At 40.8% G+C, this 14,477-nt stretch overlaps 1 protein-coding gene across 1 annotated transcript; it reads right to left on the bottom strand.

Moving 5' to 3' along the window:
* Positions 1 to 12: 12 nt before the first annotated feature.
* On the bottom strand, positions 13 to 2,019 carry LOC108624217 (glutamine amidotransferase-like class 1 domain-containing protein 3A, mitochondrial). Its single transcript, XM_018023361.2, has 4 exons — positions 1,870 to 2,019; positions 904 to 1,193; positions 459 to 622; positions 13 to 362 (listed from the first exon to the last, which is right to left on the bottom strand). The coding sequence occupies exons 1-4, from the start codon at positions 2,017 to 2,019 to the stop codon at positions 148 to 150; spliced, it is 819 nt and encodes a 272-aa protein (XP_017878850.2). The 3' UTR covers positions 13 to 147.
* Between the last annotated feature and the right edge of the window lie 12,458 nt (positions 2,020 to 14,477).

Genomic DNA, 14,477 nt, shown 5'->3' with positions numbered 1-14,477 from the left:
CTTTATAATCACTATATTTCAAGCGATCGATCAATATGTACACGTAAATTGATGTAGTAAAAACATTACTATAAAATACAACTTCATTCTGTTAACAGTATTTATGACTCACGTAGAACTGTGTATTTGAAAAACGAGACATCGTTGTCAAAAGTTCATTGATTTCCTTAACGCTGTAATTAGCTTTCCTATACCATTATGAACATCCGCGTAAGTAGCAGGCTTGTACAACCAGGCAGGTGTACTGAAGACGTTGTATTTTTTACATTTGGTCACTCCTTTTACACCTTTTAATTCAACTTTGGCACCCATTTGCTTAACTTTCTTAATAGCTTCCGCGTGCGGCCAATCTTCTTTCGGTGCTATAATATTATGTTAAGAAATTAAATTTAGAGTACACAATAAATGATCGAATGACACAATTCTACAGTGAATAATATTATTTCTTAGGAACTTACAATCTTTCCCAAGCGTTACTTTCACTCCCTTTAACACTCTTGCGACAATGGCACTGGCAATGCACATTGATGCAATTGGCTTTTTATCACAATAAAATTCTTCGATAATTTTTTCCAAATCCGGATGCACAGTACAGTCAGCTCCGCTTTCTGCGAAGTTGCTCCTTTAAATGGGGTAAGTATGAGTATGTGAATTTATCTAAACGTTATACTTCTTCGTACAAATTCAGTTAATGATAAAATAAAATAATTCCGAGTATATTAAAGCTAATATGCTATGAACTTTCATTTCATAGTGCAAAATTAATTTTAAAATACAGTTCACATTAATAATACTTTATTTAAAAAAAAAAGCTTATGATAGACTACTAAAAAAATTATGGCATCACGAATTATAATTTCGTTGAGAATTTAATACTCTTATAATAATTGTACGAATACTAACAATATTTTTGCGGCGCCCATTCCTCCAGGAATGACGAGTGCCGCATGTCTGCAAGAATCGCATTCGCACAGCGGTTTTATTTTTGATCTGGCTAATCTGGCAGCTTCGACCAGCGCGTTCCTAGTAGAGCAGTTCATATCTGGCTCTTTAGTAAGATGATCGATCGTCTCGCAAATGTCCACGTCCGGCGCGAAAAACGATGGTTTCATATCCTTTTGGCTGATGTGTATCGCTGCCGAGATAGCTTCCGAAATCTCCGTACCGTCTTTGTACCCGCAGCCGCACAAAATCTGCGACGAGAGTAGTCCAAATAGGACGTTTATGAAAAATCGCATCAGGCGTTACTTTCAAACAGGAACGAGTTAAAACTCTCGTCCGTTTATGTAACGAAAAGTTAATGCGACATCGCGCGAGCAATTTAATATTTCATGAGCATGGAATTCGTTGTTAATTCACAGTTACGCAGATTAGACCAAACGTTACATTGTAATTAGTTGTAACAAATCAAGTCGAGAAATAATTCTTCCGCAATAATATTGCAGGCAGCTAATCGGATTGCAACCAATTAGCTACGATTACTGTAGGATATATCTGTTTTATTGTTTGAATTTATTTAATCTAATGAATGTTATGTAGTAAAGTATGTAGCATTGAATAATATTGTTTTACACGTATGTACATATATGAGCAACAGTGCAGGTGAAATTATAGGATGTAATTTGCTTCATTTGAATTTTATGTTTCCTGCTGTTTAATCGCTACACATTCACAGTTTCGATAGTTTAACATTGGACGTTAGCCAACAGAAGCCACCTAAAATAGGAAGTCTTTACTATCATTAAACGAACTGTGAAAGTACTCGATTTATGAATATTTCCACTTATTTGTGCAACTTCTGCGTTTCAAACAATATGAGTTCTACGTGGGTAAAATGTAAATGCATATTCTTTTCACATATGTACTTACGACAGCTACGGATATTGGTTCGCACATCTTTTCTCGTTCCTTCTTACATTTTCTGCTGACTATCTGTGAGGTATGGATACTAGACGACACAATGTGCCCAGTCGTGAAGTACTCATTTTGTAGTATACGTATAATCCGCGTACGTAGCATAGTATGAAACTATTTAATAAACTATGAAATTATGTTAAAAATTTATTGCCTGAAGATTATATTTGACTAATAATTTTGAGCAACGTACTCTTCCATTTTATCAATTCCCGTTGTTCATATGTTTCGTTCAGACTGAGATATTCGGAGATATTGGAAAAGTGCCATGTGAATAAGAATATTTTATTAGATAGATTCTAGTAATTTTTATTGTACATATTTAATTATCAATTCGTATAAAAAATATTAATAAACGCCTTCCCGATAATATTGTGTTCGACTATCGTAGATTTGAATTCAGGTTTCGCAGCATTCTCTGCAGAGGGCAGAATTATTCAGAATTGCACGAAGAGTCCTCAATGTAGCAGCGGTAAACCATTTCTACGTTGCACATGCTCCATCGATAAGCTTATCCGATGGTGCTAGTGAGGCTTGGTTTGAAATTATGCTACGAGATTTGAAAATCAGGGAAAAGAACGAGAATGGGGAGGAATAATAGCGAAGAGGGATAAAGGAAAAGTGGCAGGGATGAGGGAATGTTCGATGCATCTCCTATGCTTAAATAAACATCGGCAAGGTAGGCTGAACTTGTTTTATGGCTCGTATAATCTTTATTTTGCTCTAGGAGCAATTTTCGCTCAGACTATGAATACGAAACACATAATGGGGAACGGTGGAGAGATTTAACAACGCCTTGAGAAATAGTGCGTGTGATAATAACTCTTCTCCAACTTATTGAAATATGTAATGGGATCAAAATCTTTTGAGAACGAATACCTTCCAATTTATAGTTTCATGTTCATTTTATTTCACTCTTTTAAATACACCATAAATTATTCATACCAGTCCTTGTCTTCAATTAATTCTAGTGCGATGCACTAACACTTTATTGTATCATATTTTCATATTACTTTTATAATTTTTTCTAAGTCATTTGCATATAAAATAATAATACTAATAATTGCATATAATATAACATAATAAACGGCATATAAGGGAATTTATATACAATTCTTTTTTTGTCTCTACTCGCAGAACATATTGTGATCTTATGTACATTTAAAATTACATTTAGGACATAATAATAGCAATACAGGTTGATAGAAAGGAATGATAATCTAAGCGAAGTGTTAGAAATCGTTTACTGGAATCGCTGAATCTCGGTCGTGATTCTAATTATCAACCGAAGAGCAGCACACCCCCGAGTACTATTTCGTTGCTCCCTTTTCTATGAGACATACGAAGGCCGTAGTATAATCTTATGTAAATCCCGCGTTACCCTCATGCTTTCCATATAGGAAGAGCGACTTAGCGGGTCGGTTCTCGGGTTACACGTGGAAAGAGATGCTTAGGCGACGGTTCGCCGGTTGCATGGGCTAAGGGGACGGGGCTTATATGAATGTTAAAATAAGTTTGAAATTGTCGCGGACAAGTTCAGTCTCGTGGGAGCGAGCCGTCGAGTAATTCCACTATGCTGCCGGTTTCGGCCCTTCGGCGAGTTTGCGATCATCCGCAAATTCGTCGCAACTTCCACGCTTCCGCGTGTCTGTTACTTATGTTTCCTCTTTACTATCTTTGTTAGCGACAGCACGTTCTTATCACGTACGTGTACTACGAATAGAACGTAGCGATAAGGTAATAAACGAACAAAGGAGAATTAGAAGATTGGCATTACATTGGCAAAAAAGATGTGAATTAATGAAGAGAAATCTTGTTTTCAAAACTTCATTTCCCTAAACGTGGGATATGTTAATGCGAGTTAATGACACCATTTAATATTTCAAGATAATAATTATCACTGTCGTTTCTTAATCGTCGTCGGAGTTATATCCGATTGTTGGCAACAGAAGCGACAGCAAACTTACAGGAAGTTACGGAAATCGTGCGATGCTGGTGGCAGTATTCCCGGCGACACGAGCAGGGAACTAAAGTCGTTTTCCGAATGATAGGCTGGTGACATTCTGATCGAGCCAGCTGCGCGTATGGGGGGGAACGGATCATCGTCTCGAAAAGTTTAAATCATGAGTTCGCGGTGAACGCGACCTGTTCGCGCAACCCGAACGAATCCGGAGGGTTGCCGGAGGGTTATAGGAGCATGAAAACGAGGAGAGGAGGAGAAGGAGAACTCGATGGGAGGTTGATGGGTAAATGCGATGTGATGCGAGTAACTGAGTGACTAATTGAATGAGGTGCGTCCCAAGAGCGTCGAACCGTCGCGTGTCACACGTCAGAATTTCCGAACCAAAATTACGACGATTGTCGGTTCTCTGCCAATTATCAGGCCGCGATATGATTGCCGCTGTATGGATTCGCGTAAATCCAGTGCGAATCGCTGCGCGAATCGTTTCTCTATCGGATAGCATAGCTGATAAGGCGACAGAGGAAAACCATCGATGCCGCTGCGGCAAACGCGGTTGGAGGAACGAACCGACCAGCTTGTCAATCATTAATAACCCATCGATCGTATCGGTAGCATGATTTCTGTAACGATATCCGAATCCGAGGGAGTTCTATGAATCTTACTTCGTTTCACTGCATAAATAATTCCTACAAATTTCGGAAGGTCATTTCATCGCAGTTCGTATTCGATGCTTGTTCATTACTCATCCGATGTACGAAGTAAAATCAGGGCAGTTCCTTCGAATGATTTCTAGCATGAAGAGTGTCATGTAAAGAAAGAGTCGGTCGTTGGAAAGCGCAAACAACTGGCGAGTCTCGAAAATTCGAGACGAGTTTCATCGTGAGGGAGTTTTATTGTATTTTTTTCATTAACAAGTCCCGAGCCGGTCCCGCGGGGGCGGGAAAGTTAGCGGCGAGTTTTAGCGAGACTTTTGTTAATGTTCGGAATTAACGGAGTAAGGAGACTTTAAGTCATAAGGCCCCACGGGAACGCGGAGTTCGACGCGAACTTTCACGATTCTTTATTTCTTTATCAACTCCGACCCTTGGTTCCACCTCCGCTTCACGGAATGCTCGCCGCGCCCGCGCCACGCCGCCGACCCGACGATCCGTTTCTTCTCGCTACGCCAGCACTCTATAATTACTTTGTTCGGCACAATTCTCTTATTTTCTTTTCCTTTACCTCGGTGACATCGCAGCAACCCGCGACTGAAATCGCTTTCTTCCTGCAAGTTGACACTGCGAAATTGCATCGCGTTTCGCTGCGCCGTTTGCCAGTAACGTCGTTAAACTTTTCATTTTCAATTTGTTCGAAAGTCAACGAGATTTCGCGATTGCTGATTCGTGCAACAAAATTGCATTTCTAGCTGAATGCAAAGAAATTCGTCTAAATGTATAATATTAATTTATAGACAATAATCGCCCGCGTCGACTCATGAAATCTCATAACATTGTAGGAATATTATGCACATTATTATATGTGATACTCGATGTACATCTTTGCTTTTAGCATCTCCATAGGAAGCAATGTGAGAAGTGTCATGAATAATATAACATGATTGCGTCGTGTACAGTTTGATGTTCCATTAGTATGACGATTGACGTACGCGTCGCGTCACACCGACGCGACGGTATTCGATTCGTGGTGAACGTGTCTTCGTATCGCCTACGTATGTATGTCGAACGACGGTCAGAATGGTTGAACTCGACCTCTTGTAACTAATCAACCGACTGTCGAGTCCAAATCAGCCCTTGTCGTAACACTCAGTGGTTATTTTCCGTGAAAGGGAGAGTATAATTGTCAAAAAGATCATTAACATGAATTTTACTTCTTCGTTTCACTCAAAAAATTATGCTACGCACTGTACGTTCTTTTATTTGTATTAATTTCAATACAAAATTTATTTAGCGATATGTCGTAAAAAATGATAAAGAACTTATGTTTATAGTGAACGAATGACTTTAATTTTTAAGCTTTACGGAATTGATTTGCGTAATTGCTTAACAATAAGATTCGGTACCTAACTGAGCGTAAAAAGATCGAATGAAAAAATCTTGCTACGTATTTCGGTAATGAGGCGAAAAGTGAGACAGCTTTATTAAGTCGGGGGAAGTTGCCCTGATTAAGTTACATCTCGACCCTTCGCCCGACAACCGAAGTCACCCTCGTTGCTAATTTTATTTATTACACAATTTAAAAATCGATGCCTCGATTGCCTAGGAACCAATGAAACATCAGTCTGATACCAAAACCATTGTCTATCATATTTTAATGTACATAATTTTTAAAAAGAAAACTTAGATGGTGACATATCTTTAATTTTCATTTGATAAACAGCTTTAATGATTTAATCGAGGTTTTGCCACTTATTAAATACAAACGAATTTTAGAATCAGAATCGTACATAAAATTCTGCAATAATTTCATTGTTCTCTTATGACTTTTTATAATAGAATTTTCAATTGTTTATGTTTAATCGTTTAAGTATAAGAGAATCATATGTAGAGTCACAGTATTTCGGATTGCATATAACAAGTTATCGAATATGAGGGTGTAGACACAGCCCGTCGTTCACTAACTAAGTTAATTTAACCCGATTAGCCGTAGACTAGGAGCTGACTTCGCTGGAGGGGTGAATACACGACACGGTGGGTGGTAAATACCTCTGCTGTCAGTCTCTACATTTTTAATTAATTAACGATCAATTTGCACGCGAAATGCGTCTTAAGAAGTTTAATGCATGCTTGGGAAACTTGATAACGTGGAGAGTGGAAAAACAGGAGTGACGTCAGGTCAGGGTTGAAGCACATAAAATACTAAAGACTGATAAGAGATTTCTCGGTAATTAACAAGCGTCCATGTAGTGGACATTATTTTATTTCACAAATGCACATTTCACAAATTATTCTAAACGCAAATAAATTTTATTTTTTTGTTCGAGTTATATGAACTTGGTAATCCAGCAGTTTCTTGGTGACACGTAGTCATAGTGAAAAGTTAGGACGGTAGGGAAGATTGGATCCTCGATTTAGTGAGCAATTAGCAGATAGTGCGAGCCTGGATTGCAAAATTAGGTGAAAGACCAAGCGTCATCTGCTGCACGTTTTGGGAGTACAGGGTCCCCTCAAGTGCTGCCGACCTGGTACATCCCTCCAAGATCATAGTCCAACGCACGGGACTTTATCGGGTGCTTGCCTCGTAATTAGCCACTTTGAATCTCAAAGGCTCCACTGAAATCTCTCAAGATTTTATTACAATGTCATGATATTTTAATCCGATTCCTGGTACACAATTATTCGTTATCTTGAAAAAGAATTTCACGGCGTAGTAACGTGGCATAAGGTTTTTAATCATACAGTATCACAGACATAATGCATTCGTTTGGTAACACAGTAAAGGGGGTCAACGACACAGCAGGTTTAGCATCACCGGAGGAGTTGAACGAAATCCCTATCTTGATGAATCATTTAAAAAAGTGTCAACTATGTAGGCCAACAACCGACGGAGTGCATCGAAACGCAACTGCCGCTGGCGTGGGTTCACATGTGCCCGCACAGCACACGCTCTCGGATCGTACGCAAGCATTCTACGTCAGGGTAATAAAACATTTCGTGTGCGAGGGTATAATTGTCGGGGTCGGCCCGTGCGCGGTTTATACGGTGCCGGTACGATGAGGGGTGGCAAGGGTCGGCGAGGGGTATGTAGTCTAGGTTTAGGGGCCCCGGGAGGGTACCGCGCCCCCTTTTTCATCCTGTAGTTATTTATCGCCCCGGCTCGTACTCTCTCTCGCTCTCTCGCGGTTCTATACACCCTAGACTTGACCAGTGGCGAAGGTGGTATATAGCTGGCCGCTGGCATCGGTGATAGTACGTGATACGTTCGTTTCTACCGGTGGTAGTTTTGCTCCGACCTTCGTCAAGTCGTTCATGACCCTTGAATCAAGAATTGCCAAGCACATTTCGTTCCAAGCTCGGGCCAGCCCCAAACGTACTTTCCACTCTCTTATCTTTTCATCTGCGGCCTTTAAACGCGAGATTTAATGCAATTTTCCAATTCGCCTACTTCCCGTTCGTTCAACATGTAGTAAATACAAATTAAATTTTTTGTTTCTTTTAAATCTGGTTTCGACACATACTTTGTAGTCATCTACTTTTACCCATCGAAAAGAAACGAGGGCATACGAATTATAAGATTGTTATACATACTTTAGATACATCGTATATAACAAAGAATATAGACGATTTTCAATTTTTCGAAACTGGGGAAGCTATTTAAGCCGCAAGATTTCCAGGTGACTTATTACATTCCAAGGAAACCATGAAGAATTTTGATGTTTGTAGATAGAACGTTCCAGACGTGAGACTGACGGGATTTGCAATTGAGGGGAAACGCGTTCAGCAGTAACATTCTGTCGGGAGGGTTCGGTATTCTAGTTACGTAAGTGACACATTGACGGGAACTGACCACTGGTTGGCAGTCCTGACCGTCTCCCCAGGGTGGCTAGTTACCGCATGATTGGCCCTCCATTACCATATAACGTGCACACTAACGTGCATGCGGTCCTCCACGATATTCCTGCGCTATCTTTCGATTTGCTTCAATCCCTTGGATGTTCGCGCAAAAACAGACACATAGGATTCTAAAGATTTGTTCCTACTTCCTTGAAATTTCAATTATGTATCGTGCGTGATAGTACTGACAACGAGAATGGAATTTTCGTTTGAAAAGAAATTGAAGACTATCGGCACTGATAATGGAAGCAGGCATCAGTTCTCCCTGGGGCGCAACCGTTTTTTGTAACACGCACGTTTTTCGAGATTCCGGTATGAGTCGACAAGATGTACGTACGGGGTTCGTACCGAGGTTTCAAAGGTTTTTGCGGCCTTATCTTTCGACCCTCGCCTCGGTTGGTGTAAGGCACGGACTCGACGAAGAGAGCAACCCTGCCACGGTTAGATGGATAGACGCGACGCGAACGTACGTAGACATGTGAGGGTGCACTCGCTTAATTACACCGGAGGCCTCGTGGGATGCTGAGAGGTTGAAGCAACCTTACCCTCCCTCTTCTGCCCTTTCGGCTCTCCTTCCTTCAGCTCTCTTCCTCCTTCCTCAGCCGCGATATCGTCCCATCTATCCATCTTGCTTTCTCGCGCTTCTCACGTGATGTCTGCAACCTACCCTCCAGATGTATCGCATTTCCGCGCTGAGATTTCCAAACTGGCGCGTAGGTAAGCTGGTGTTGCAATTCTCCTGGGGTACCGTGGCCGGTTGCAGTCGAATGCACTGTCTGCATCGTTGAGGCGTTCTGCAAACGAACCGCAGCTCGTAATGGCGCAGGAGTAATTCTCCGTATCCAGCGTCGTTGCGCGTGGAACATACTACTTGTTTCGCCTACCTACGTACCTGCCTTATGTGTAGAAACGTATTAAAACAAAAATTTCAGTTCTTCATTTTGTTAAACTCCGTTCTTCTTTTTTTTATTAAAAATTTTTTGTCGCACGCACGTATAAAATAATAAAGCAAAGAGTGATTAATAAATTATATTATCATTACACTAAAGTAAGCAATATATTGTAGTTTCTAACAATTTTTAACCATGTACGACTTGCATACCGATGAATTCATGTTTTCTTCTTCTTCACCAATTACATAATTGATCAAACAATATAATGAGTAAAGCGGGATATAAATTATTTAAATCGAATTTTATTAGTAAAATGTTTGTTAAGAAGGAATTATAAATGCAATTAAAAAATTTCATCCGATCGCGCTATTAACGATCGTGTCTTGTACGTAGTGAGACAGTAGGTTATTTGCAGAGAATGGTACACGCAGAGGTCGCACGCCTACGACGTGACAATTACCTCGTAATCGGTGTCCCGTATCAACCCTCTAGCAATTCCACACGTTCTAATTCGCCCTTCGTCTTTGCGATGCGACTGTGCCTCGACTATCCCGCTCTTCGCTGCACTCGCTTAATTAGTTAATTAACGCGAGGCCTGGCAAATCGATCTTGGCTGCTCGCTAACCGAGTTGACCGAGTCACACGCTCGATTCCAGAGGCATTCATCATTCCGACGCCTGTTAGCAGCGCGAGGCGCTTCTACGTGGTCTAATCTTGTGCCCATAAATAAGATAACAATTTTTCATCCCCTCTCGCGGAGCGCCCGTAGTCGATAGGGTCGCACCCACGGCGAACGGATCGCAAGCTAAGAGATGCGAACGTAGTTTGGCGAAGAGAGGGCCGAGCCAGATAGAAAACGGAAAAGTTTGTAACCCTCGTTACTGGGTATCGAGTTCCAATTAGATGACGATCGCATTTCCAGTGCCGCCGACCGGGCCGGAAGACGTTTTTGCGTGTACCTGAGACGAACGGCCGATCGCCGACTTACCTTATCCTCCCATGGGTAAATCAAACGGATACTAATTTGCGGCGTTCAGGGAGTTTCCTTGATTCCAGGATCGTTACACGCTCGAGGGTCGCAATCATTGTGAACCTTTTTTCGCCGTTCCATCGTCACCCACAAGTACTTCGGACACTGCTGATGCGAACTGCAATCAATTATCAATTTCAAGAATTTTCAGAAAATAACTAGCATTTTCTGTTGCAGCTTAAGCCATTACGGAATTTGGAAGTATAGAAAATATGCTTCCTCCAAAGTTTCTTTATCAGGATCGTATCGATTTGTATGAAATTTTATTACGATAAGGTTTGTCACTATTTTTCACTCTTATTGTAAACAGACATTAAATAATTATTTGTGCACATAAATGTCTGTATACAAAGATATGTCCACATGTGTCAATCAGTCATGAAAGCACATACGTGTATTTCAGCTGAATCGGTGCAATTGGTTTTGCGTGATTGAGTAACAAGCATCTATCCGATCTTTGACATTTACATAGAACAAATTGAGAACCGAAATAAATATGTAAATATATATTATCCTATGCATTACTCCGTCAGAGAAAATACAGGCATCGTAGCGATTCGTTGGTTGATTGCAGAGTCATTAAGTAACAAACAAACTTTCGCATTTACAATATTAAATAGGATTAGGATTAGTATTTCATTAATTTCATAATTTGTAATTAAGACACTTTCCTAAAGATTGATTTTCAAACACAAATGTGTATGAAAGAAAATTATGGTTCAGATAAAGTACCCGCACATGTTCTACTCATTAGTCTAATTATCCGCGCGCTCGTTTTTAATTTAACGAATGGGAACATTATCTGCACATTCTACGACCAAGTATCGTATTTCTAGTCATGCATGGTAAACGTCAACCGACATTTCGTGCGAATACGATCGATTAACTCTTCTAATAGGTCGCACCTCGTTCCATATTCTCCTTTACCAGCCACTGCCTACCTACGAATGATACGCTCGCGCGAGGTTATCAGTTCTTGAAGACGAGATTGCGAAGCGTATTCCACGCAGGTTTCAGCGACAACGCCAACGAATATTATTTTAAATAATTTAACAGCTTCGGCTTTGAGAAGGCTGCACGCGCATCCCGTCTCGCGTTGCGAACTGTTTCGCACGGGAGCGAGCGCAACTCGATACTGAATATCGAAGTCAGCGTGCGCTCTCAGGAGGTTTCGAAAGCCACGATATGTAGCTCGCGACTCCGGAAGGAAGGCGAGCAGGTACCAGAGAGGTTGTCGAGAAGATCGTGCCACAGTAGAGGGAACGCTAGTAGATGCCACGGGGATGGAGGATGCACTCCAATGGGCCCCGCGACAAAGAGCAAGATCAGTGTGACTCTCAGTTCTCCCACGGGTTCCGAACGATGCTCTCGCATAGTTCTCACCTTACCGAATGTACATACATAGTTGCATCTTTCAAAAGGAAAAATGCACACGTTCCTCTGTTATGTTTGTCAATGGATAAACTATTATTTACTGACTCTGGCTTAGTCATTAGAATCGGATAACGCATTTAAGGATGTATTGGCTATACAGTCAATCCCAAAAGTTTATGCACTTTAGAAACGCATTTTTTAAAAAGAAATCAAACGTCAGAAGAACATTGCTAATAATAAACAACAACAAAAGATTTTCAATTTTTCCGAAATTTCTCCATTTCTAAAATGGTACGAATGTATAAAAGGAAGAGGGAAATACAGATTTAATCTGATAACTCACTGCGGAAGGCAAGGGGTTATAAAAGTAATGAATTAGAATTAAAACCAGTCGTTTTTATTGTGCTTAAATCTGTAATAGAAAAGTATCACTTTATCAAGTAAAAGTCCTGAATACATATTGAAAACTATTTAGTTTCACAGACTGTAAAAATTAATTTCAGTATTTTTCCTCATTTATCCCCTAAACGTGTAAAATGTATATTTAGAAAATCCTCAATATCTGTCACGCACCATTAGTTAGTGACGGTCTTTGTTCATGAAATATTTCTATTCTATACATTTTGAATTTTATACATAATATACACGATAATTAATGCGGGCGAAGCCGCGACAGGTGGTGCTAATATCCTATACATAATAAAGAAAATATTTGCACCCAATGTTGTTTCCCCTTTTCCTACGTAATATTCCGCATGATAAAGTTTAATCGAACTTTCAATGCAATCTCATATATTGAATAACAATATTAACATCGGAATATGAATATTAGTACAATTTTCGTCGTATACAATTCTGAACAAGCGGTACTGAGGTACGAGTCAAAGTATCAGCGTGCCATCTTGATCGCCGATTTAACACGCTGCGGCTTATTTGAATCCTATCGGACCAGGCATGTAACGAGATTTATTCATCCGTCTGATATGCTTCTGGAGACACTATAGGAACCTGTATTGACAGTCACTGGGGGCTCGAATAAGTGGTACTCTCCGTGGCTGACTTCGGTCGACGGGGGTGCGACTGAGGAGAGTTTACGTCGACAGTGCACGGTAAACCCCCGGAATTGTGGCTCCCCTTACGCCTCCAGAGACTCCGGCCCCGAGTATTGAAAATTACATCTTACTCTGCCGTGAACCACCCACCCGACTACTACCCTTCTACGAATCAACTCAACTACCGCGCGCGCTTCCTGCAACCGTTGCCTCGATGCGTTTATAATCGGCCACAATCGTTTCCCAATGCTGCTAGTCGCGGTACCTGACATTCCTCCATGCGAGAACTTCTTTCCTTTTACGTAGCAGCGAAATCAATTCGAATATTCTTCCATTCACTCCACAGAATTTGTTTCAAAGTATTTTCAGTTCTTAGTTAGACTTTTAATCATATCGTCATTATCAAAACGTAAATAGGTTTGGAATAGCTAAACTAAATTCAGTAATGAATGACGTGTACAATGCGAGATGATTAAGTAAGAAGTGAAAAAAGTGTACAAGACGCGCGTGAACTGTTGGCAAAGAAACGCAGCGCCGTTCGATGTGTATGGCGAAATATTGAAAGACGACTGGGCGAAAATGTCGTTTTGAGAACATGTCAAGTCGACGCGACAGCGGCGTTAGACCGTAGATGGTACAGGAGTTAGGACGGGTTCGTGAAAATATCGAAGCGAGGGAAAAGTATAAACATTTAGACAAGTTTAAACTCGGAACTTTCTTTCCGTGCCGCGGAAGGACGAGGTGAGGAGCGCGGGGAGGGCGAGCTGACGTTTCCAGGACTTCAATATTTGTTAAACTCAACTCCTCGTCCTTTTTACCTCTCTGACATCCCTCCAGCTTCTCCTCTCCTATCGGGGTGCCATCGGGCGACCCTCTTTTATAACGCATAAACTTCACGACATAGGACCGTATACGGGTGACATATAGATTTTATATACGATTACCTCGGCAAATGCATCGTCGTTTCTCTTCCAGTTCAATAAACCTAAGTGATTTTGCGACCGTATTTTCGTGGTTTCATTTCGATTGTGTACTGCACTTTCATGCGGCCAGATAACTTCCGACTCTCTTTACGTTTCTCGGCATAGATTTAAGTTGTTCGTTTCCATTGTTTTACTGTGCCTGCTGTTTAATTTATCACAAAGTAGAACGATCAAAGGAGCGCGGGGACTACTTCGAGATAAACGGATATATGTACAACGGATGAATTTAACGTAACATATCTCAATGATTCTGAAATATTTCTTAAATATTGATGTCTTTATTTCCCGATTAAATAATCCTGTACTTATATCTTCTTGTTGAAATTTGGAACAAAGAAACTAATTTGAATACTCATCGTAGTATTCATAAGAGTGCTATTTGCATTTGACATTTCATAAGTTTCCTGGAACGTGATCTTTCCAACATTGATTGCCCAGCATCTCTTGAGTAGAAAAAGCTGTTTAAAATAGCGTATCTTAGCATCTCCCGATCCCCAGATACGAAGGACAGTGAATACCGAAATAGCGCGAGCTTTCAGTGTTCGACGAAGATTGTGCTTACTACTACGCGTACGATATGCATTGATGCGCACATACACATCGACGTCATTTCTTCGTAGCATGACGTAGAGAACGTCGGGAACGTAACTGGAGCAGGCTGAAAGTGGCTGGAATCGTCCGAAGTCCGAAGCGAGCGAAGAGCGAGAGGGTCGTAGAG

The sequence above is a fragment of the Ceratina calcarata genome, unplaced genomic scaffold (genome assembly GCF_001652005.2).
Source record: "Ceratina calcarata isolate Rehan_Ccalc_2016 unplaced genomic scaffold, ASM165200v1 scaffold302, whole genome shotgun sequence".
NCBI lineage: Eukaryota > Metazoa > Arthropoda > Insecta > Hymenoptera > Apidae > Ceratina > Ceratina calcarata.
Note: the sequence above shows the minus strand (reverse complement) of the source record. Positions and strands in the feature narration are given on the sequence as shown.

What these genes read in the sequence shown, in the direction of transcription:
- LOC108624217 (XM_018023361.2), bottom strand. Translation starts at nt 2,019, where the DNA reads ATGCTACGTACGCGGATTATACGTATACTACAAAATGAGTACTTCACG. An exon ending in AACCAATATCCGTAGCTGTC is followed by an intron (nt 1,194 to 1,869) that starts GTAAGTACATAT and finishes CTCTCGTCGCAG; the next exon opens with ATTTTGTGCGGCTGCGGGTA. An exon ending in AGTAACGCTTGGGAAAGATT is followed by an intron (nt 363 to 458) that starts GTAAGTTCCTAA and finishes ATAATATTATAG; the next exon opens with CACCGAAAGAAGATTGGCCG.